Raw genomic sequence first — 23190 nt, 5'->3', positions numbered from 1 at the left:
TAATTTCTGCAATGGGAAGACACACTAATGATCTCTGTGGAATTCCCATCAGGTCTCCACATAATTTCCTCTAGGCTGAGCACTGCGCAACATTTCACTAGTAAGAACAATTACAAAAGATATTTATTTTGTTTTTGTTTTCAGAAAGAGGTATAAATAAAACTTTTGAGGGGTATAAACATTTTATATACCTTCGTTACCTATATTCTAATACACAAACTAAACTTTTTTTTTTTTTGGCAAAAATAATTTGCAGATAGTTTAGTCAAGTGTGACAGTCTGGTTAAGAAAAGCACTTAAAGTGGATGAAGCCAATGAATTCATAAGGACCCAAATCACACAAGCCTTTGTTCTCATGGGCCTTCTGAGGTATTTATAATGGTAGGTCTTCATGTGCCATCCTGCCTCAGTGGAGCAGTGAAAGCCACTAGACTTTTCCCTTGACATGCATACTATAAATTGTCCCTTTTAGGTTACACATTATTAACACAGCTTTCAAAAATTTTCTTACCAGTTCTCTGGGTCTCATGTTAAACAGAATTCTTTCCGCATTCTCGCTGTCATGTCTGCTTTCCATGATGGCCAGCAAAAGCTTGGAGGCATTGTTCTAGAGATATAGATTGAGTTGAGACACATGAAAAGTCTATTTCATGGATTAAGGATCCCTTGAATTTGTTTTAATTGAGATTATCAGGACTACTTTTTTTAAATCAAGCACAATTTTAAACTGCTAGTTTTGTTTGGCTTATTAACATTTTAAAAGAGTATTTTACTTTATTGTTACCACCAAATAAAAATAATGAATCATGAGCAAGATGTTACAAAGGATATTTTAAATATTGGTGAAACAGCATTTTAAACACAACATTGAGTTTATATATAATGCATTAAAGTCGAATCATATCTTCCTTCACTATTTCCTAAATAAGCATTTCTATGATGACACTTTACAAGACACCAGTATCAATGCCATATTTCACAAAATGGCATATAATTTACAAAGAATTTAGCACAATTGTTTTTAACATGAAGCATTAACACACTAGCAAATCAAAATTTTAAATAAATTTAAGAAATAATTAGTGAAAATTAATCTATAAAATTCTAAATTCATGAGTTGGCAACAAAATATACGTTTATTGATAACAGTTTACTAGTCTCCCAACATGGTGTTATATATGCAACATTTTTACCATCTGGGTTGTAGAAGAATAATATTTTCTATTTCTGTTTAATAGAGAATAAAATCAGTTTATGTTGTCTTTGATGCTTTCTAATTTGGTTTATAAATATATTGTCTCAAACATGCTTACTTATAGAAATAAAAAGTTTCTGATACAGCCAATTAACTATCCAAAACGGATACCACACAGTTACCACAGTCTTGCAATACAAAGCACAATATCTTCAACACCTGGAATGATGCTTCTTATACTATGTTTTCAATAGCACTGCCCTAGAATTGTGTCAAACTGCAAGATGATAAAAACTACTTGGGAGAGATTTCTACAGTGGTTTTGTAATATTCACTTAGATAAAAACCTCAACCTCCACACACGCAGAGTCAAATGTCCCTCAAGATGCTTCTTAGTGACTCAAAATTAACATCGTATGGGATGAAAACTTAAATTGAATCAGTTGTTTGGTGATGCAGGCATTCACAATACAAATTTTGTTAAAGTTGTGCAAATAAGTTATACTGGATATTTTTAGTACCAAATTCTATCCAACTATTTTTCTTTCAGAAGTACAGCCTATTGACTATCTTTAAATGGCTAATATTAGTAACGATGATGATGATGGTGATGGGGATACTAACATCACTAACCCATCCTGAAAAGATGTTAGGATTTTGTGAGAAAGGTAGCATTATTTTTTCTGTTCCATATTCAATTTTTATAGTACTAACCATAAACCATTTTTTTTGTACTAACCATAAAATTCTTTTTTTATAATCTAGCATTCCATGAAAACAACATACTTAAAAAAATAAGGCTCCAGCGTTAGTGGAGAGCTTAGATCCTTAGAGCACTATGAACTGACCCCATAGAATTGAAAGCTAAAACCCTGACAACACTAACAGTACTCTCTAATGAATCTCACTCAGCAGACCCAATACATAATAGCTTAAAAATACATCCAATTTCAGAATGCTGTTGGCAATGTGGTATTTTTTTCTGACCAATATTTTTCATACTATGTTGGAGGAATAGAAATCATGTAAATGACCTACTGAAATTTGAATCAATTTGAAAGTACAAGAGCCTATATATGCTAAGAAGTCAAATTCATGTGTGTTAATAGAGGATTTTCTTCCAAAGGAAGCTGGAGTCCTTAGGAAAAAAAAAAAAACCAATAATAATAACAAAAAAACCTACCTATTTCAGCACTTTATAGTCCTAGATCAGTTATAAAATATAAATTCAAAGGGATAAGACATATGTACGAGAAAATTCATAAAATGGTATATTAAATGAGTAAAGTTAAATACACTTAAAATTGTAACTGGTTAAGTACTTAAATTTAAGGGTGAATGATACCCAATAAAACCTGAACATTTTTAATATAGAATATCTATAATGTACCAGAGAATTTATAATTAAAAGCAGCCTGCATATACCTTCTAAAATTTGCCAATACATTATATCATTCTGTCTTACAAACACTATTCTCATATTGGCCATTATGTACAAAGCCTCATGGCTTGTTTAGAAACGTACACTCACCTCTTTCTTATAGTAGAAAACTATGAATATTTCAAGTCAAATTCATTCATTTTGTATTTTATATATACCTTGATCTAACCAACTGTCATATTTTGAAAAGGTATACATAAATTATGCTTAGTAACACAAATGAAATTTTAAATAACTCTTTTTCAATAAAGATTTCCATTTGAATAGTCAAGAGTATCTTTGCACTGTTAAGTCATACCCCATCATTTAATTTAGGTTTTTTTTAACATAGGTCTGGATTTATAAATAATGTGTATGTCTATACTGTGTTTGACAAATCCTTCAGTGTTTTCCCCCATTAAGTTATGTCTATTAAAAATGAGATTTAGGGAATTCCCTGAAGGTCCAGTGGTTTAGGACACCGTGCTTTCACTGCCAAGGGTCCGGCTTCAATCCCTGGTCAGGGAACTAGGATCCCACAAACAACGCAGCGCAGCCCAAAAAAAAAAAAAAAAAAAAAAAAAAAAAGGAGATAGAGACGGATTTAAAGGTATATAGTCTTATAGTCTTTAGGTAAATAAAGGATTTGAAAAAGCCAAAAGCTAAGGTTTCTATGTACTGTTTCTTTATGAATTATGGTTAAAGATGAATTCAAGATACAATAATGTTTTATAGTAATTCAAATTAAGCTGTCTGTCACATAGGCCTACACTGGCTTTACTAAGTGAAGCATGAAGTTGATGAAGAAAAGGACCCAAGTGCTGTCTACATAAGGATCACCTTCTTTCTAATCTATGAAGAGAAGGACTCAAAGCTGATACATATTGCAAATAAAAATAATGAAAACACACACACTTACTTTTTTATTTGCTTATTAAGAGCCATTGGCACAATCTCCACATAAGTAGGACACACATATATTCCACTATATATCTAAATCTATATTTAGTAACAGGATTCTAAAAAATATCATTTCTATTCTTCTTGGCCATAAATTTACCCATAAGAAGGTAACCCATCTTTATGGAAAAATTTTACTTAACCAATGATTTTTAAGCCTGTCTAACACTAAACATATGTCGTCTTTAATAATTTATCTCAACTGAATATCATGCCTTCACATTCGGGATTATATAGTTTCTTGTGTATATTCATTAATCTATTTCTATTTAAACAAAAAGTTGAAGAAATTTCTCTTCAAATGCCATTGTGTTCCTGACCTCTGATAAATGGAACTGCTGGGAAGTACGCACAGGGTTTAAGTTAGAGCAACTTCTCAAAGGGAGTGTGAAAATGGCTTAGAGTATTTGGGGGTAAAAATAAGATTCTAATATAAAAGAAAACAACTTTTAGAAAGTAGAGAGACGTAAAACATTTTAGTAGCCCTCCTATGGCATAGTCTCATTAATTGTGAGTTGCTAGATAGAATTCTGTAGTCAAGATGAATTAAAAATATATGGGATAGTGTATGTCCAGAACATTTTGCTCCGCCATATAATGAAAAATAGAAAATAAACGCAGAAGAAAAGCAGTGCAACAATGTGGCTGCTTAAGAAAACTTCCAGTAAAGTACCCTCCTGCTAACATTACCTCAAATCTCATGTGATGTTTCATCAGGAATTTCGTGCTCACTGTGCTTTTACTATCCCTTTCTGTCAATTCATTAGTTGAAAATAAAATACCTTGCTTTTCACAAGACCTACCTGGAGATTGAGAGTCAGCTCTGAAAGGGAGTTTTATATAGAGAATGTCATTTACCCCCTGGAATAGTGGATTTACTCTACCTTTAGTTGGAGCACCAGGTCCATTCGATATTTACCAAGAGGGTTTATGTCATTCAGAATCAAAGCAATGATGATATCAATCCCATTAGATTCATGAGTAGCAATACATGTCTAGAAAACAAAATGTTTAAAAAACAATATTCTATTTACAACATAAGAGCACTAGAAGCCATGACATAAAATAACAGAATCACCTTAGCTTTTCGACCTTTAAAATACAAATAAAATTTAACTTTGAGATTAAGTCTAAGATAAGGTTTAACATTAACTTCTTCCTCTGCATAGAGTCTATTAGTTGATTAGTGTTAATTAAATGGCTTGGTATGAATAACACAGAGAGAGGCATTGCACAAAACAGGTATCTTTTCAAATGAACCATTTTTACAGAATTTCAAAAAACAATGGTTAAGTAAAACATTCTTTCAGCCAATAAGTTTTAATATGCCCTTCATTGGAGGAATTCCTTAAATTTACAGTTTTAAGATCTGACCTATCCTGGCTAAGAGGATAGTCCTATTTATAAAAGGAACGTGCCCCTTATGCTGAAGGTTTGTAAGTAAATTTTACTGGTACTGAGGTAGCATTTTCATGTATCCACTACTGTGGGAAGACATTCTGGAACCTTTTTGAAACATTGAAAATGTTGAAGTATGTGGGCCGAGCGATGGGATTCAGAATGTCCTGCTTGAGCAGTGGAGGAGCTGAGGGTGTGGGGCGTGGAGACTAATATCACCCTGTTTGGTCCTGAGGGATGGCTGGTTAGCCAAAGACGGGTAAGATTCCTCAAGGGAGGAACAACCTAAGACAGGCACAGCCGCAGAGGGGCCAACAGGGGTGGTGCATAGAACCTTCCTTATATCACCGTGTTTGGCCCTGGAGGATGACTGGTTAGCCAGAGACGGGTAAGATTCCTCAAGGGAGGAACAACCTAAGACAGGCACAGTCGCAGAGGGGCCAACACGGGTGGGGCACAGACCCTTAATCCTTTTGAGAGAGGTCTCCTGCCCCCAGGGCTGTTTTGCTCTCCACCCCCAGCTCAAATCCACACCTACTCAACTCAGACCCAGGAAGTAAACAAAGATAATTGCCTCAGTCATGTGAGGCCTTTGATTGTTTATGAGTGTAACCTGAGAATGTTAGCCCACGAACTCAATAAAAGCAACCTGGGATGAGTCAGCAGGGCTCATGATCTGAGAGGTCTTGAGCCCCCCGTCCCACTTTTCTCTTCAGTCTGTGTCTGTGTTTTCTTCAAGCTTGCGGCACCCGTCACTCACCTCGAGTCGCCGAGCTGGTCTCGGCACACTACTTAATGCTAAGTGAGGAACAAGTGATGCTGTTGACTGTGCTGGATGGCAGGAGACAGGGCATACAGGCACCTTCTGACGTCTCCTCCAAAAACATTCTGGTGGTTATGGGAATGATGGTGGTTGAAGGAAAAGGTCAGCTGAGTCCTTAAACTTAAGTGATTTATAGAGGAATCTGACTTGGGAAAAGTTTATAAAATATCTTGAGAAACAAATGTATTTTGAAGATTAGGATCTACTGTGCTAGGGCTCTGAATTTAATTCATTTTATAGAACTTGAAAATCAGGAACTAGTGTGTTGGAATTTGTGGAACTACATCTTACCATGCAGCACCCAGTGTCAAAGGGTTCGAAAAACTGAAACCCAGGTGAGACAAATGAGAAAGAGGAAAATCAAGGTAACTCTGCAAGGATTGTTATTTTTCAGAATGGGCTTCACTTCTCCCTTCATACAAGGAAATTTTTACTCCTCTGACATCAAAGAGAGGTGTTTTTCATCCATCTTCTACATCTCCTGAGGGTCTTCTGATCATTAAAATGTTTGCTAAACTTAGAGGGAATCAGTTTGCAGATCATTTCGGGAATTTGCTAGCAACTTTCTTTCCCACCACACATTTCTAGAGCATGGGGTTCATAGTAAGTGCATTCTTAGAGTATGCAGGATTCATGTTACTATTAATTTCTGCTTTTAGAGCTTACCTGACTTAGGAACTTTCAAAACTCATTTCATTTTCTTAAAAGAGCAAGAGTGGAGAACACATGTTTTCTGTTATAGATATAAACGATTTTAACCAACAACAAAAACAAATCTTTGAATTTGCAAATATTTCCTTAACTTTAAATCCAGAGTTAGATTTTCTTGCATCATTGCACTAGGAGAGTAAAATATAATACAGAGGAAAATCCGTAAACTCTTTTACCACATGTCATATGCATACTATGGAGGGAAAGTATCCGCACAACAAATTATTTACCTCAATAACCGTTGTGTTTCTGTTCTACATACCTAGGTATGTACACGTATATGTGTGTTTTTTTGTATGTATGTGTCATATAATTTGCAATAGAAAAGCCGATTACTTTTTCACAATCCTTCCCTGACATTTGGTCTCAATGGCTTCTTTAAAATTTATACCCAGAAATGTTTGGGATTTGAAAACTCTTCCTCCCAGGGTGGATCCATGCTTGTGATGGTAGCCCCATAACACGTGAGTGGATATGAATAGCCAATTAACAAACTCCAAGGTGCCGCCCCTCTCCCCACTAGCCCAGTGTTCTAGCTTCTACTCCCTCTATGTATCTGTGATATCCAAGAAAATGGAATCAGAGTAAAATGCTCTGGAAGAGGGAGTCGAAACTTTGACCTGGAAACTGTAATGCAGTCAAAAGCACACTCTAGACTCCATCACACGTCCTGAGTTTTAAGAATGGCCCTGCAACTTGCAGATTCGGTTACTCTGAGACTCTGGAACATCACTCAGTTTCTGAGTCAGAACCTATTCATCAGCAAAATGGGAGCAATATTACCTAGTTCATAACTTTACTGTGACTATAAAGAAGGTAATATACACAACCCACGGCAGTGGGGCTGAAGAAGCCAAAGGGAGTTGATGCCACAAATCCTGGAAAGATTGGCTAAAGATGAAAACGATCAATGATGAAAAAATGTATTTTACTCTTCTGAATGCTATCTGGAACGTTTTCATGGGAATTTCCTTTTACAGTGAAATTAAATTAACACATGGCAAAATATTTGTTAGTGCATAATTCAGTCTTTGTATGTTTTGTTACAAAAGGAAAAATATCTGGCAAAGCAAGAAGAAAGACCTTTGAAATGTACACAAAGCTTGGCTCCTGCACCAATCTGATCCTTTTGCTGACTGGTCAGAACACTTTCATGTGAAGGGCTGCTTTCACGGTTACCTGATTTTCATGGCACGGGCCCTGGCAATACTCGGTCAAACTCTCCAGAGTCTGGTTGACTAGTACTACATTCTTCTCATTGATGTAGAGACCCAAGAGGCCTAGGCCACCCGTCGTACTTCCACAAATGCAGTCCAAAAACTGAAGGGTCTCACAGACAAGGTTGTAATTTGTTTTGTTGTTTTGATTCCTCAAGAAGTTCTAAAGGCAAAAGAAAACATACTCGAGACATTAAAAAAAAATCACTGTGTTAATTGTTTTCAGTTCTCTCTCTCTGAGTGTTTTTCTAACTCAAGAGGATCCCCATGGTAATGTGGGATGGAACTGTTCTTTATAAGGAAGCATTCACATTTATTAAGTTTCTCCTTGGTTTAAGAAAAAAAAAGATGCATTTTTTTCAAGCATCTATATTTATCAGTATGGTTCATAAATACTTCTCAGTGTCATTGTCTTAAAACTATATACAAAGGGCAAAAATGATAGGTAGTATGGAAAGGAGAAGGAAAAAGGAAACTGGAAAGAAGTTCATTAAGGAAAGAAGCAATCAAATATTCAACTAAATGATCCTTATAAACAGTGCAGCTTCAAACAGTAAATGATACAACTATTACGGAGAGCCACTTGGAAGCACCTATCAATACTTTCATTCAACCTACAACTGCAAAGAGGTTCACAGCATACTGCTTATAACAGCCGAAACTGGAAACCACACCATACCCATCACAGTGTGACTGATTTAATAAATAACTGTATATCCAAACGCTGGAGTATTTCAAAACTATAAGAAAGAGGTACTTCAATATGTACTGATATAAACATAATCTAGTAATTAGTAATTTAGTAATAAGATATATTACTAAATGATAAAAGTAAGTGGAAGGGCATTAAACTGCATGTGTGTTTTAAAAGGTTTACATGTGCAGATCGATATGCTTATATGTGCATAAAAATTTCTGGAAGGAAACAGAACCTGTTAAGAGTGATTTCATGGGAGAGTAAACCTGGTGAAAGGATAAGCAAAGACAGAAACCTTTATTTTATTTTAATTTATTCCTTATTTTCATGAATTGAATTTTACTATTTAATTCATTTGAATTCATTTCTTCTTTTTTCCCTTTAGTTTGTATTTGTGATTCTTTCCCAATTTTTTGTATTGTGGAAAAATACACATAAAAATTTACTATCATCATCATTTTTAAGTGTACACAGTCCAGTGGGATAGTAAACATATTCATGTTTAGCTACCATCTCCAGCATCCGTTACTAGAACTCCTTCGATCTTCATAAAACTGAAATGCTATACCTATTGACTTCTCCCCATTCTCCCTCTCCCTAGCCCTTGACAACAACTCTTCTACTTTCTGTCTTCACTATTTTGACTACTTTAAGTATCTCATACAAGTGAAATCACACAGTATTTGTCTTTTTGTGACTCACTTATTTCACTTAGCATTGTGTCCCAAGGTTCATACATGTTGTAGCAGTAAGAATTTCCTTCCTTTTTAAGGCTGAATAATATTCTATTTTTTCTGCTGTCTCTCTAATACTGGATTTGTGCTCTTAGAAATGATGTCACCACTCATGTGGTTTTCCTATGGTGACATAAGCAGCATGTACAAACAATGCCCAAAACAAGGGGGCCGAAATTCCTAGGCAACCTTAAGTTCATCTGTTTTACAACAGAAAATGTACCAAAGAAGATGTAAGACCAGGATTATATTCATTTATGAAGATATCAACCTTCACTATTGTAAAAAAATCCTCTTCCGCATGTAAATCAATGAAGTTAGGACACTCCTTCACACTGTACACAAAAATCAATTCAAAATGGCTTAAAGACTTAAATATAAGACATGACACCATAAAACTCCTAGAAGAGAACACAGGCAAAACATTCTCTGACATAAATCGTAGCAATACTTTCTTAGGTCAGTCTCCCTAGGTAAAAGAAGTAAAAGCAAAAATAAACAAATGGGACCTAATCAAACGTATAAGCTTTTGCACAGCAAAGTAAACCATGAACAAAACAAAAAGACAATATTTGCAAATGATACAACCAACAAGAACTTAATTTCCAAAATATACAAACAGCTCATACAACTCACTATCAAAAAAAGCAAACAACTCAATTGAAAAATGGGCAGAAGACCTAAAAAGACATTTCTCCAAAGAAGACATACAGGTGGCCAACAGGCATACGAAAAGATGCTCAACACTGCTAATTATTAGAGGAATTCAAATCAAAACTGCAAAGAGGTATCACCTCACACCACTCAGAATGGCCATCAGCAAAAAGTCTACAAATAACAAATACTGGAGAGGGTGTGGAGAAAAGGGAACCCTCCTACACTATTGGTGGGAATGTAAATTGGTGCAGCCACTACACAAAACAGTATGGATGGTCCTTAAAAAATAAACATAGAGTTACCATATGTTCCAGGAATCCCCCTCCTTGGCATATAGCCAGAAAAGAAAAAACTCTAATTTGAAAGGATACATGCACCCCTATGTTCACAGCAGTACTATTTACAATAGCCAAGACATGGAAGCAACCTAAGTGTCCATCAACAGACAAATGGATAAAGAAGATGTAATACACACACACACACACACAAATATTACTCAGCCATAAAAAAGAATGAAATAATGCCATTTGCAGCAACATGAATGGATCTAGAGATACCACTTATATGTGGAATCTAAAAAATAGTACAAATGAACTTATTTACAAAACAGTAACAGACTCACAGACATAGAAAACAAACTTATGGTCACCAAAGGGGAAGGAAGAGGGGAGGAGGAGGGAAAAATTAGGAGTATGGGATTAACAGATACACATTACTGTGTATAAAATAAACAATAAGGATTTACTGTATAGCACAGGGAACTATTCAAGATCTTGTAATAAGCTATGATAGGAAAGAATTTTAAAAAGGAATATATACATATATATGTATATATATATATGAATCATTTTGCTGTACTCCTGAAACTAACACAATATTGTAAATCAGCTATACTTCAAAAGCAAAAAAAAAAAGTCCTCTTCTATATTAACTATGTTTCTAATGAAGACATATAAAGATACTCTGTATCCTCACTCAAGAACTATGAACTGAGTTGGGAATGATGAAAGACTCCAAGTCTTATAAAACCGTGAAAGATACAGATGAGGCAAATGTGACCTTACTCAACAAATCCCAGAGTCCAAAGGTTAGATGATGCCCACTGAAGTTAAAGAGATGTGAGTTGAGAAGGCAAAGAAGGATACTGTAGGAGCCTGACTTTTTCATGCATAAAGGAATTTTCCTCTCATTTTTGTTCACTTAGATACCAAAGTTTCTCAGTTTCTCCCCATTTCAGAAGAGCACAATTGTTTGTATTTTCTCTTCCAAACTCTCTCCAAAATTACTTGTTAGTTTTATTTGAATTTAATTACCTATAATCATAGGCTGTGTGCTTGTCTTTCACCCAAAACAGAACAAATACCTGCAGTTCCCGGTTGTGATTCTCACAGAGCAACTGCAGAAATCTCAGAATCGGCTGCATGATGGCAATGGCAGGGCTCATCGTTACTTCCTCCGCGGACTTTTCCTCGGCATTTCCCGCTTCCGGTCCTGTGCACATGATGTCTATTTCTGGATCCATTTCTCTTCTGTACACACAGTATGCTTTGGATGTGGCCGAAGAAGCTTCTGTCAATTGCCCTTTCATGCCTTCTTTTAAATGCAGTGATGAATCTCTTACTGAAAGCAAAGCAGCACTCTTACATTTATGAATTAACTTCCTTTTGCTAATTAAAAAAAGACAGTTACCCAAATTCTCTAACAACTGAATTTAAAATCACCTGACAAGAGGCACAGAAATTTCCCCAAAAGAATCTGAGGTAGCAACTAAAAAATTAAATTTGCACAGGGATATTTTAAAAAGATCTTAATGCTTAGCCAATTTTAGAAGGGCTCCTGTCTTTCTGATAAATATAAAGTATCAGAGTTCTTGAACACAAGAAGGTGGGAAAATAGGGCAAACTTTAAAATGTTAATATTTAGATGATTTATATTTACTACACTGATGACTGTTATTCCAAATACCAAGAATCTTTTGCAGAGTTTCGTACTGTAATTCCTGTTCTTACAGTTTAAATTTCACGAACATTCAGAAGGTTTGGGCAGCTGTTCTTTATCAGGAATTTCATGATGAAATCAAACATTTTCATGTCACTTCTTGCTTTACACTGATAACTCCTTGTTCGAGCGTGGCCCTACAGAGCTGTTTCGAGGTCACCCCCATGACCACAATAATTCAAGGATGGAGTCCCCTACACAGAGTCACAGCTGGGATAATTAGACTAAGTCAGGTGAGATGACAAACATAAGCGAGATCTAAAAAGCGTGTTACCCTCGTCTCTCACTCTATTCTCCCGAATACTCAGCTATTTCTTTACCTCTCATTCGCGGGCCAGATGTCATCAATTCGTTGTCCTCATCCCTTTTCTTGTTACCCAAGTCTATGGTATTCACTGCCACTGTTGATCTTATCTCTTTCTGAGCAGCCTTCATTCGGTCATAGAGAACTTTGAAGAACTTTTCTGACTTTTTCTGTTCATGCAACTGCTGGTAGAAGGAATACTACAAGAAAACATATTTTAAGACATCAATACCCAAGGGGAGAAAATAATGTTTTTATGTTTGAGATAAACATAAGCATGATGGATAAAAGCCCATATTTACTGTGCTACCCATGATTATTTCATAAACTGACAGCTTTGCCGGTCTCCTGTCCTATTTACTGTGTCCTAATAATAGCTTGTGTTTGCTTAGCACTTGCCACTAAAATCCACCATAATTTCATGTTATTGAATTCATCTTTACTGATTAGTTGTTTTAAAATTTTACAGGGGCACTGTAAGAAGTGGTATGCGAAGAGCACTTTGATTTTTATACTATTATGAAGTTATGTTTTGATTCAACACCTAATCATTGAAGGCCTGCTATATGCCAGGTCCCATGTTATGACGGGAGAGAACCAACAGGAAAAAAACTACAACCTCTGCCCTCATGACTTTGTAATCTAGCGTGGAAAACAATCACTAATCCGATAGTAAATGTGAGTCTACAAAGAGTTATTTTTCTCTTTATCTAAATTACAGTACATTTAATTTAGAATGTGTTACCATGGCAGCCTCACTCACGGGAACCCACTGATAAGTAGGCACTAAGTTCTTTTGGTAATTTATTAGCTACACTGTTTTGCATGGGGTCTAGGATAAGCCCACTGTAAAATGTATACAGTGAAGTCAGTCTGCTTTAGAGTAAATAATGATGTACAAAGGATTCAATATCCAAAGTATGATAAAACATACCTCACTGAGAGGTAGAAATACTGAACCTTGAGAATATCTGCCCTCATCATGGTCTGCTTAGTGACTTCTGGAACTAACCAGATGAGGTGGGAGATAGGAAAGGTGATACACTCCAGAGAAATCCAGATTCACACTGGGTGGCGAAATTGTAAGTTATTAAGAATAAAACCACTCAATAGTCACAACACAAACAAGAAAAATAAAGTTAAAAAAAATTAATGAAGATAGTAATACCAGTAACTGTACTAATTAAAAAAAAAAGAGTTATATAACCTTGATGAGTGACAATGGGAAGAAAACATCTGAAGAAATAATGACTTTCAGATCAAGTAGAATTGACCATAATCCAATAAATCTAAACACAATTTTGGGGAGTTTGGCTCCTACAGATATGCTTTCCTGAAAGAATGCCTGAAACCATGACTCAAAGGTCCTGGAACTTGTAGCTGAGACTCTAATGACATCAGGCCTTGAAATGGATGCCTGACCTGTGATCTGTGATGTGGGCGGTGTGATGTATATTCTCAAAGTGTTTCATGAAGTCTTACAAGTCGGCTTCCTACCTACAAGGGGGAAGCTTTAAGCAGAGGGCTAGCAACAACTCAAGAAAGCAGGCCAAAAAGCCACAGTAACCATAGCAACCACAGTGAAACAGTCAAGCTGGTTCTGTTAATTCAAAGGATAAATGCAGCATTCAGAGGCCTCTATGGTCTCATAAATTAAGCTGATGCTTGAACCCTAATATTTTCGATATAATGGGGTTAGAAAAAATGGGGTTGGAAGGTAGAAAGGGATTCCTATATATTAATGAGGAAGTTATAGAACTCTATGGTTCTATTACAACAAAGCTTTATAATTTATGTTGTTCCTTGACATATATTATCTCATTGATTCTTTCAGTGCAACTGTGTGATGAACGGAGTGTTCTTATTTCCATTTTGTAGATCAATAAGATAAGGTTTGGTGAATGTAAATGATTTGCCCAGTACTATACAAGTCGTAAGTGGTAGAGCTAGGCTTTAAATCTAGATCCTCTGACCCTAAATCACTAAATTTATAAAATAACCCCATAAGCTCAAAATAACAGATGATTTGCATAGACTTTTAAAAACCAGGGCTCTACAAAGCTGAACAGTGTGATTTTAATACTGTTAATATCTACACTTTAATATTACTTTGATACCAAAAAGATAAACAGTATGTTTTTTATGTATGTATATAATCTCAACAGGTAGCATAACAATTTCCCTCACAAAAGCTACAGGTTTTGATTAGGAAACGACCTCCATATGCTTCAGAGTAGGAGGGGAAACTCTAAGGTTTTGGGGGAGCCAAGGGTGACAGATTAACATATCTATGTGACAGAGGAAGGACTTAACCCCAGAAAGGAGAGGAGGCGACTAGACATGAAAGGGCAGAGAAGAGAAACGAAGCGAGGAACCAGAGAGATGAAGTAAGACCAGGGTGTGATGCAGGGTGGTCAGCCAGTGAAACTTCCCAGTAGCGAGGTGTTAGAAGGATATTTGGAAAGGAGATGTTTACAGTGGTTAAGAGCACGACTCTGGAGCCAGCCTGCTCGGGGTCCAGTCCTAGCTTGATCTCTAACCAGCTATGTGAGCTCAGATATACCTCAAATTCTTCCTTGGTAAGACGAGACAGGACACAAGCTCCCACCCACGTTGTTGTGAGGATTAACCAAGTTAATACACCAAAAGCACTAAGACCAGAGCTTGGTACTTAGGAGGTATTCTTTCCATGGTGCTATTATTCGCATGCAATTTGAAATTGTAATCTAACCACCTCCTCTCCTCTCCCTCTCAACCAATCTTTAATAAAAGATATTAAACATATAAGTTGATGTACGTAGCTAGGAGGACAGAAATTAAGGAAGGGGATCAGCTTCCTACCTCAGTACTACAAAAGCTGTGTCAAGACAATCCAGGAACTCAGAAAACAAGACGTTAGTGGCCAACGAGCCTAGGAGAATGTAAACCCCTCTGGATTTTGCAGAAGTCTTGGGGAGGACAAGGATTCAGGCTGACTTCAACTAGATCTCTTAGGGCCAGGAGCACACAGTTGACATCTGGGTTACACGATGATGTAGATAAGTGAGAAACCTAAATAGTGTAAGGCTGGTAAATGAGACTGTCATAACCCATCTTAAAAGAAGGTTTTCAAATACAAGAATCATTGAATGCTATTTCATCATCAAATATTTGTTGAATGGCTACAAAGCACCATAGATACAAAGAATAAGACCTCATCCCCTACTTTAAAGAAGATGACACTTAACTGGAGAGACAGGATGTCATATATATAACCAAACAAAGCAGCACAGGCAAAGTGCCGAGTGAGCATCAAAGAAACGAATGCTTGGGACTTCCCTGGTGGTCCAGGGAAGAATCTGCCTTCCAATGCAGGGGACATGGGTTCAATCCCTGGTTGGGGAACCAGGATCCCACATACTGTGGGGTAACTGAACCCACGCACCGCAACTACTGAGCCTGTACGCTCCAGCGCCCACGTGTCACAACTAGAGAGAAGCCTGCGAGCCACAACTAGAGAGGAGCCTGCGTGCCACAATAAAGAGTCTGTGCACCGCAATGACAGATCCCACATGCCTCAACAAAGATCCTGTGTGCCACAACCAAGACCTGACTCAGCCAAATAAATAAATAAATATTTTAAAAAAAGAAACAAATGCCAAGGGAGCTCAGATAAAGGAGTGGTCCCAAAGGCGCCAACCAGACAGTGAAGGCTTTGTGAATGAGGTAGAATTTGATTTGGACCATTCATTCACAGAGCCATTCACTCCTGAACATTTACTGAATCCCCAGGCTGGGCTGGACATGGTGCCAGACAAGGGATGCAAAGATGGGAAACACATGGGCTCAGCCTCTAAGGAATCAGAAATGCTACTGAAGACGTCTGCAGGATATAGCAGAAGCATACAGTAACTACTGGACAGTTCTGCCCAGTGGGACATGGGATCAAAAGAAGTTCATGAGTTGAGTTGTCAAAGAGGAAATAGTGACATGAGAAATGGCACAACACATCTGAGGAACTACAAAGAGCTTAGTACAGCTGGTGCACAAGACAGAGGAGGGAGGAGGGGAGAGATGGAATGAGAAAGGGAAGTTGGGAAACTTGAAGAGATTAGATCATGAAGGATCTTATGGACTACGGTAGAGTTTGCCTTTATGGGGAAAGTGACTGATTTTAAGCAGGAAAATTATGTGTGTTTTGGAAAGATATCTTTAGAGGCAACATGATTTTTTTTTTTTTTTTTTTTTTTTTTTTTTTTTTTTTAGTGTTGAATTAGATGTGGCTTCTACTTGCCATGAACAGGGAAAATGGATTCTGTATTTCCAATTAGTTTTAAGCAACGTTCCCTTCCTGAAGGAAGGCAAATCTGGAAATATCAGAATAGTGAGCGGTAGGGTTTGGGAGGCTGATGCCTGTTCCCTGGGAACACTTCCCAGCTTTCGGGATCACACAGCGAACTCTGCCTTTAGGTCTGGGGGGGTCCAGGTGCAACTTGGCAGTAATTTCAAAGTGAATTGTGTGCTTTCTGGAAGCAGTGCTCTGATCCTGCATGCAGGTGAGCACGTTGCTCACTGGAGCAGAGCACTGAATAGATGAACGATGACTCTCCAGTCACCCCTCCTGAGTTGAATGCGCAAACAGAATGAGAAAAGAAGACGTGGTTCTCCTCTCCCCACACCAGTGAAAGCAGGGAGAGGCAACAGGGTAAACAAGCACTAGGAGATTTGGGGCCACAGGGAAAGGTAGAGTCCTAAACTTCTAAAAAAGTATCTGAGATGGTGGTGAATGTTATTGGAACTTGTTTTAATGCCAAATACTGTATGAGGAGTTTATGTATATTACCTCATTTAATTAGTGAAGTTAGTTCTTTTTCTTTTACATTTAATTCTTTGATAAGTTAAAATGTTATCCTCATCTGCTTAAAGTCAGCCTAAAATTTCCCTGTGCAAACCAGAATTTCTGGTATAAATGTTAGAAAGGATGCTGCCAAGGAATATTCTGCTTCACCGAATAATTTGTGAAGCTATGTAGTTACTACAGCAATCAAATAAATCTATAAGGAAAATGTGATACAAAGTTGTTTTTTTGTGGGGGGGTGGAGGGGAGATGAGACAGTCATGAGAAGCTTAACCAAAAAACATTACTTTCCCTGGGTTTCTATAACAAGTAAATAAGAAATACAAAATAGCGAAATGTAACAAAGGGTCAGGATGGTAAGCAGGTACCTGAGTTTGTGTATTTCCTCCTTCAAGCAAGGCAATGCCAAGTAAAATGCCTTCCGAAAAAATTCTGTCATTTTTGGTATTCACAATAACATCAATGACAAGTTCAGATGCACCTTCTTTATCTAGTAGACACTGAATATCTGACATGGATATCCCCATCTTATCTGAATCTTGTCCAGAAAAGCTTCCTGTGATTGGGAAAAACAAACTTTCATCAGAAGGCAAAACTAGCTCTAATGTTCAAATCCGTTGTTTTATGAACCCAAAATTGTGCAAAGGTTTTTAATAGTGCTCTTTAATTCATTTTTCCAGTTTTATTGAGATATAATTGATATATAACATTGTATAAGTTTAAAGTGTACAATGTAATGATATATGATATATTGCAAAATGATCACTACAATAAGACTAAACTCGTCATCTCATAAAGTCAATTTATTTTCGTTGTGATGAGAACTTTTAGGATCTACTCTCTTAGCAACTTTCAAATATGCAATACAGTATTGCTAACTGTAGTCATGGTGCTGTATATTACATCCCCTGGATTTATTTATTGAAGTTTGTTCCTTTCAACCACTTTCACTTGATTTTCCTCCTCCCTACTCCCTGCCTCCGGCAACCACAAATCCAATCTCTGTTTGCATGAGTTTGGTGTTTTTGGATTACATACATAAATGGGAGCATACAGTATTCCCCTTTCTCTATCTGACTTATTTCACTTAGCATAATGCCCTCGACGTCCATCTTCGCTGTAGCAAATGGCAGGATTCTCTTCTCTTTGCTATGGCTGGTAATAGTGCTTTTTAAATGAATGTTTTACATTTGTGCTATTTTAAGTAAAACAGTAGAGTAACCCTGGCATGCAGATGTGTTACAAAAATCCAAAAATGAGGGAAAAAAATGTCTTGCCTCCTCCTTGTGCAGATTTGCCGTAGGTTCCAGAGAGGTGTCCATTCACACAGACGCTATAATCGCCTTTAAAGTAGCGATTCAGGAGTATTTTTCTTAATGTATTACCCTAATAAAAAGGATAAGAAAAGTGTTAGTCATTGTTTCTTTTTCTATTAAAAGGAAAAAAAATATCAATACATTAAAGTGCCACTTAAAATGCATTTTATCAATGAGGTTGAAACATGAAAAAACTAGTTTTATACTGCATAATATTTCCTAAGGCAAAAATTTGCCAATATTTCTCATGAAAATAATAATTTTGCCTCTCCCAAAAATAAAGAATAGAAATACAGTATTTTCAATAGAATATACTAGGAAAATCACAAACACTATACATTTAAAATTGCTTCAAAAGCTGAAGGTCCCAGTATCAGTAAGAATATTCATGGTGCCTAAAGAAAACATAGATTAATAAGTACTGTAAGAATTGGAAAGGAAAAGCCTTAGTTACAGGGGCTCAGTAAAAAGAGCTAGAAAAGTGCTAGGTATACAGCAGGCTCTCAAAAAATTAAGGTTGATCAGACAGAGAAAATTATATTTAAACACCAAGAGCTTTATTCACAAGACAGTGGGCAAAAGATAGTGTATCAAACACGCAATTCAAAAATTCCTGTCTTCAACTTCGAATGGATTACAAGGCTTTTTAAATAATATATTTTGCTTGTCACTCTTTGCAGATAACACGATATTATACGTAGAAAACCCTAAAGGAGCTACCAGAAAACTGCTAGCACTAATTGATGAATTTAGTAAAGTAGCAGGAGACAAAATTAATGCACAGAAATCTCTTGCATTCCTATACACTAACAATGAAAAAGCAGAAAGAGAAATTAAGGAAACTCTCCCATTTACCATTGCAACAAAAAGAATAAAATACCTAGGAATAAACCTAACCAAGGAGGCAAAAAACCTGCACGCAGAAAATTATAAGACACTGATGAAAGAAATCAAAGATGATACAAACAGATGGAGAGACATGCCATGTTCTTGGACTGGAAGAATCAACATTGTGAAAATGACTGCACTACCCAAAGCAATTTACAGACTCAACGCAATCCCTATCAAATTACCAATGGCATTTTTCACAGAACTAGAACAAGAAATCTTACCATTTGTATGGAAATGCAAAAGATCCCGAATAGCAAAAGCAATCTTGAGAAGGAAAGATGGAGTTGGTGGAATTAGGCTTCCTGACTTCAAACTATACTACAAGGCCACAGTGATCAAGACAGTATGGTACTGGCACAAAAAAAAATAGAAAGGAAGATCAATGGAATAGAATAGAGAACTCAGAGGTAAACCCAAGCACATATGGGCACCTAATCTTTGACAAAGGAGGCAAGAATATACAATGGAAAAAAGACAGCCTCTTCAGTAAGTGGTGCTGGGAAAATTGGACAGCAACATGTAAAAGAATGAAATTAGAACACTTGCTAACACCATACACAAAAATAAACTTAAAATGGATGAAAGACCTAAATGGAAGGCCAGACACTATACAACTCCGAGAGGAAAGCATAGGCAGAACACTCTGTGACATACATCAAAGCAAGAGCCTTTTTGACCCACCTCCTAGAATCATGGAAATAAAATCAGGAATAAACAAATGGGACCTAATGAAACTTAAAAGCTCTTGAACAGCGAAAGAAACCATAAACAAGACAAGAAGACAACTTAGAATGGGAGATAATACTTGCCAATGAAACAACAGACAAAGGATTAAGCTCCAAAATATACAAGCAGCACATGCAGCTTAATACCAAAAAAGCAAATCACCCAATCCACAAATGGGCAGAAGACCTACATAGACATTTCTCCAAAGAAGACATCCAGATGGCCAACAAACACATGAAAAGTGCTCAACATCACTAATCATTAGAGTAATGCAAATGAAAGCCACAATGAGGTATCACCTCACACCGGTCAGAATGGCCATCATCAAAAAATCTAGAAACAATAAATGTTGGAGAGGGTGTGGAGAAAAGGGAACTCTCCTGCACTGTTGGTGGGAATGTAAGTTGGTACCGCCACTATGGAAAACAGTACAGAGGTTCCTTAAAAAACTACAAATAGAACTACCATATGATCCAGTAATCCCACTCCTGGGCATATATCCAGAGAAAACCATAATCCAAAAAGAAACATGTACCATAATGTTCACTGCAGCACTATTTACAATAGCCAGGACATGGAAGCAATCTAAATGCTCATTAACAGATGAATGGATAAAGAAGATGTGGCATATATATACAATGGAATATTACTCAGCCATAAAAAGGAATGAAATGGAACTATATGTAATGAGGTGGATAGACTTAGAGACTGTCATACAGAATGAAGTAAGCCAGAAAAAGAATAACAAATACTGTATACTAGCTCATATATATGGAATCCAAAAAAAAAAAAAAGAATGGTATTGATGACCCCAGTGACAGGGCAAGAATAAGGATGCAGATGCAGAGAATGGACTGGAGAACACAGGGTTGGGGGGATGGGGGGAGAAGGGGAAACTGGGATGAAGTGAGAGAGTAACATAGACATATATACACTACCAATTGTAAAATAGATAGCTAGTGGGAGGTTGCTGTATAACAAAGGGAGATCAACTCGATGATGGGTGATGCCTTAGAGGGCCAGGACAGGGAGGGTGGGAGGGAGTCGCAGGAGGGAGGCGATATGGGGGTATATGTATAAATACAGCTGATTCACTTTGGTGTACCTCAAAAGCTGGTACAAGAGTGTAATGCAATTATTTTCCAATAAAGAGTTTAAAAAAAAAGTGAAAAAAAAAAGACAATATATTTTGCAGTATAGTTGCTTGCCTGTACATAAGAAATATAGATAACTCCAAATCATCCAGTTTACTAGTTATTATTTTAATAGACAGGAGTAATTTTTAAAGTATTATTTAAGACTATATGTTTAAACTCTTTAAATTAACACCACAACGACCAAGATAAGGAAACTGTGGTCCAGGAGCTTACGTTATTGGCTGCAGATCGTGCGGCTAACAAGTGATAAAGTAAGACCTGAACTCAACTCTTGACAGCAAAACCCCGCCATTTCCCTGTGCCACGCTCATGCCCTCTCCCCGGCGCCTTTTATGCTGAGACAGGTGGCTTCATTGCTCCTTCGCTCTCTCTCATGCTTTAGCTGTCCTTGTTTCTCCAGCTCTTCACGTCTTGTCCTCAGCTCTCCACCCCTCAGCTTTCCTCTCCCCATCAGCAACTTCATCTGACCCTTGTTTGCACAATCAGCTGTGCAGGTCTCACTGCCAAGTGTATCCAGCCTTGACCTTGTTCTCCTAGGCCTCTCATCCTGTTTCCTCTTACATTTCCTCATCTACATCTGGAGATTTCTACTGGCACTTCAAACTCAATTTTTCAGAACGGAATAGTCCTTCTCTCTTAAATCTGCCTTCCTCTCAAATTGAAGAAATTCAGTTGATTTCAAGGAGATCACATCCTTCTGGTCTTCTGGGCTCCAAACTTAAGGGATCATCTCTTAACCCCCCCATTCTCACCTGTTTGTGAAACCTCACCTATTCAACTTTTTAAACGGTCACTTCCAAGAGTGTTTTCACATTTTACACTGTAACCAAACTGAACTATGTGATGATTCCTCAACCACAGTTTTCTAAGTCTTTCTCTTTGTTCACATCACATTTTCTATCTGAAAAGCTCTTCTTCCATCCTATTTACGGACATGCTCTATCTTCCCTCCATTCTACAAATACTCATTAGGTATCAGCTGTGTTTAGACACTATCGTAAGTGAATAAGAATATAACCCTCCCCTGAAAGAATTTATAATCAGTTTCATAATAGAGAGGTATACTAAGTCCTACGGGAGCTCTTAAGGGGAAACAGCCGATACGGAAGAGGCTTCACATGGCAAACCTCCCCTGCAAGCCCAGATGATCATCCCAGAAAAGCTGTCTTATGCACAGTCAGTGTGGGGCAAATATGTCCTAAATGTCACAGTGACAAGAATTTCAACAGGCACCCAGAGCCTCAGAGCAACTTTCATTTATTGACACAAATTTTTTAGAACACAGAGATTTATTATTGCTTCCTATTTCATGTTTTCTTCCTCTAACACTTTTTCCTATACGGGTTGTGAGTAAAAGTGATGACTAGTCTTGGAAGAGACAGTGAGGTGTTAAGAGCTTATTTTACTGATGAAGAGAACTCAACTCTCCCCTGTGAAACCAAAGTGGGGCACTTAGAGAAGACATGGAAATGAAAAGTCCATTTTTCTTCTAGAAGAAAGCCTTTTGAGCCGAATTAATTTCATCTGGCCAAAGAATGATCCTTCCGACAGGGGAGGAAAAACAAAATAAGATATTTCTCTGGAGTCAAATGAGCTATTACTGTGTACCTCTTTACAGCAGAAAGAGATGCTATGAGAGACCTTTTTAGACCCATAAATTATAAGGTTGAAGTTGTAAGTTGGGGAGAAAGATGTGAGAACACATTAACTGAAGCACTTAATTTCTCTAGAGGGCAGCTCAGCTTGCTGTACTACTTATGGTTCTCACCTCTGCAGACCAATGTATTGCTTCGCACTCTAACCTGTAACATACATGGCCCAGCTGTAATAAGTAAAACCAACAAACGTGAAAACACAGGACTGTTTTTCTTGATATGGCACAAGTCAGTGTCACTGTCTGGAAGAGAAGCTGTTGTGAGTGGAGCCCTGGGTCTGTGTGAACTAACTCCCTTTTTATTCTCTGTAAGAGCCTTTTAACCACATTACGGCAAGAACTCAACCAAGAGATAGAAAAACAATAGTTTCAAGGAGAAATATTACAGAAAGCTACATTTTATCCTCCGTTTTTAAAACTGTTCTTTATATTGCTAGAAAAATAAAGCTGTTCAAAACCAATCAGAGAGTGGAAGTGTTTCATACCGAATTGAAA

The 23190-nt window shown here is 37.1% G+C and overlaps 1 protein-coding gene across 7 annotated transcripts in view; it reads right to left on the bottom strand.

Annotated features, from left to right (window-relative positions):
• The window catches only part of ITPR2 (inositol 1,4,5-trisphosphate receptor type 2), a 489465-nt gene that overhangs the window by 152188 nt on the left and 314087 nt on the right, over nucleotides 1–23190 (bottom strand). For all 7 annotated transcript variants that reach the window (XR_009048516.1, XR_009048517.1, XM_057703556.1 and 4 more), the window contains 7 exons: nucleotides 18229–18337; nucleotides 17320–17507; nucleotides 12131–12314; nucleotides 11176–11432; nucleotides 7687–7887; nucleotides 4460–4570; nucleotides 512–607 (listed from right to left, as the gene is read on the bottom strand). Coding sequence is in view for 5 of the 7 variants with exons in the window: in XM_057703556.1 (XP_057559539.1) it covers nucleotides 512–607; nucleotides 4460–4570; nucleotides 7687–7887; nucleotides 11176–11432; nucleotides 12131–12314; nucleotides 17320–17507; nucleotides 18229–18337 (1146 nt within the window). In the remaining 2 variants the exon portion in view is untranslated. The remainder of the gene's footprint in view (nucleotides 1–511; nucleotides 608–4459; nucleotides 4571–7686; nucleotides 7888–11175; nucleotides 11433–12130; nucleotides 12315–17319; nucleotides 17508–18228; nucleotides 18338–23190) is intronic.

Source organism: Hippopotamus amphibius, chromosome 12 (assembly GCF_030028045.1).
Source record: "Hippopotamus amphibius kiboko isolate mHipAmp2 chromosome 12, mHipAmp2.hap2, whole genome shotgun sequence".
Classification (NCBI taxonomy): Eukaryota; Metazoa; Chordata; class Mammalia; order Artiodactyla; family Hippopotamidae; genus Hippopotamus; species Hippopotamus amphibius.
This window is presented reverse-complemented; position numbering and strand designations above follow the sequence as displayed.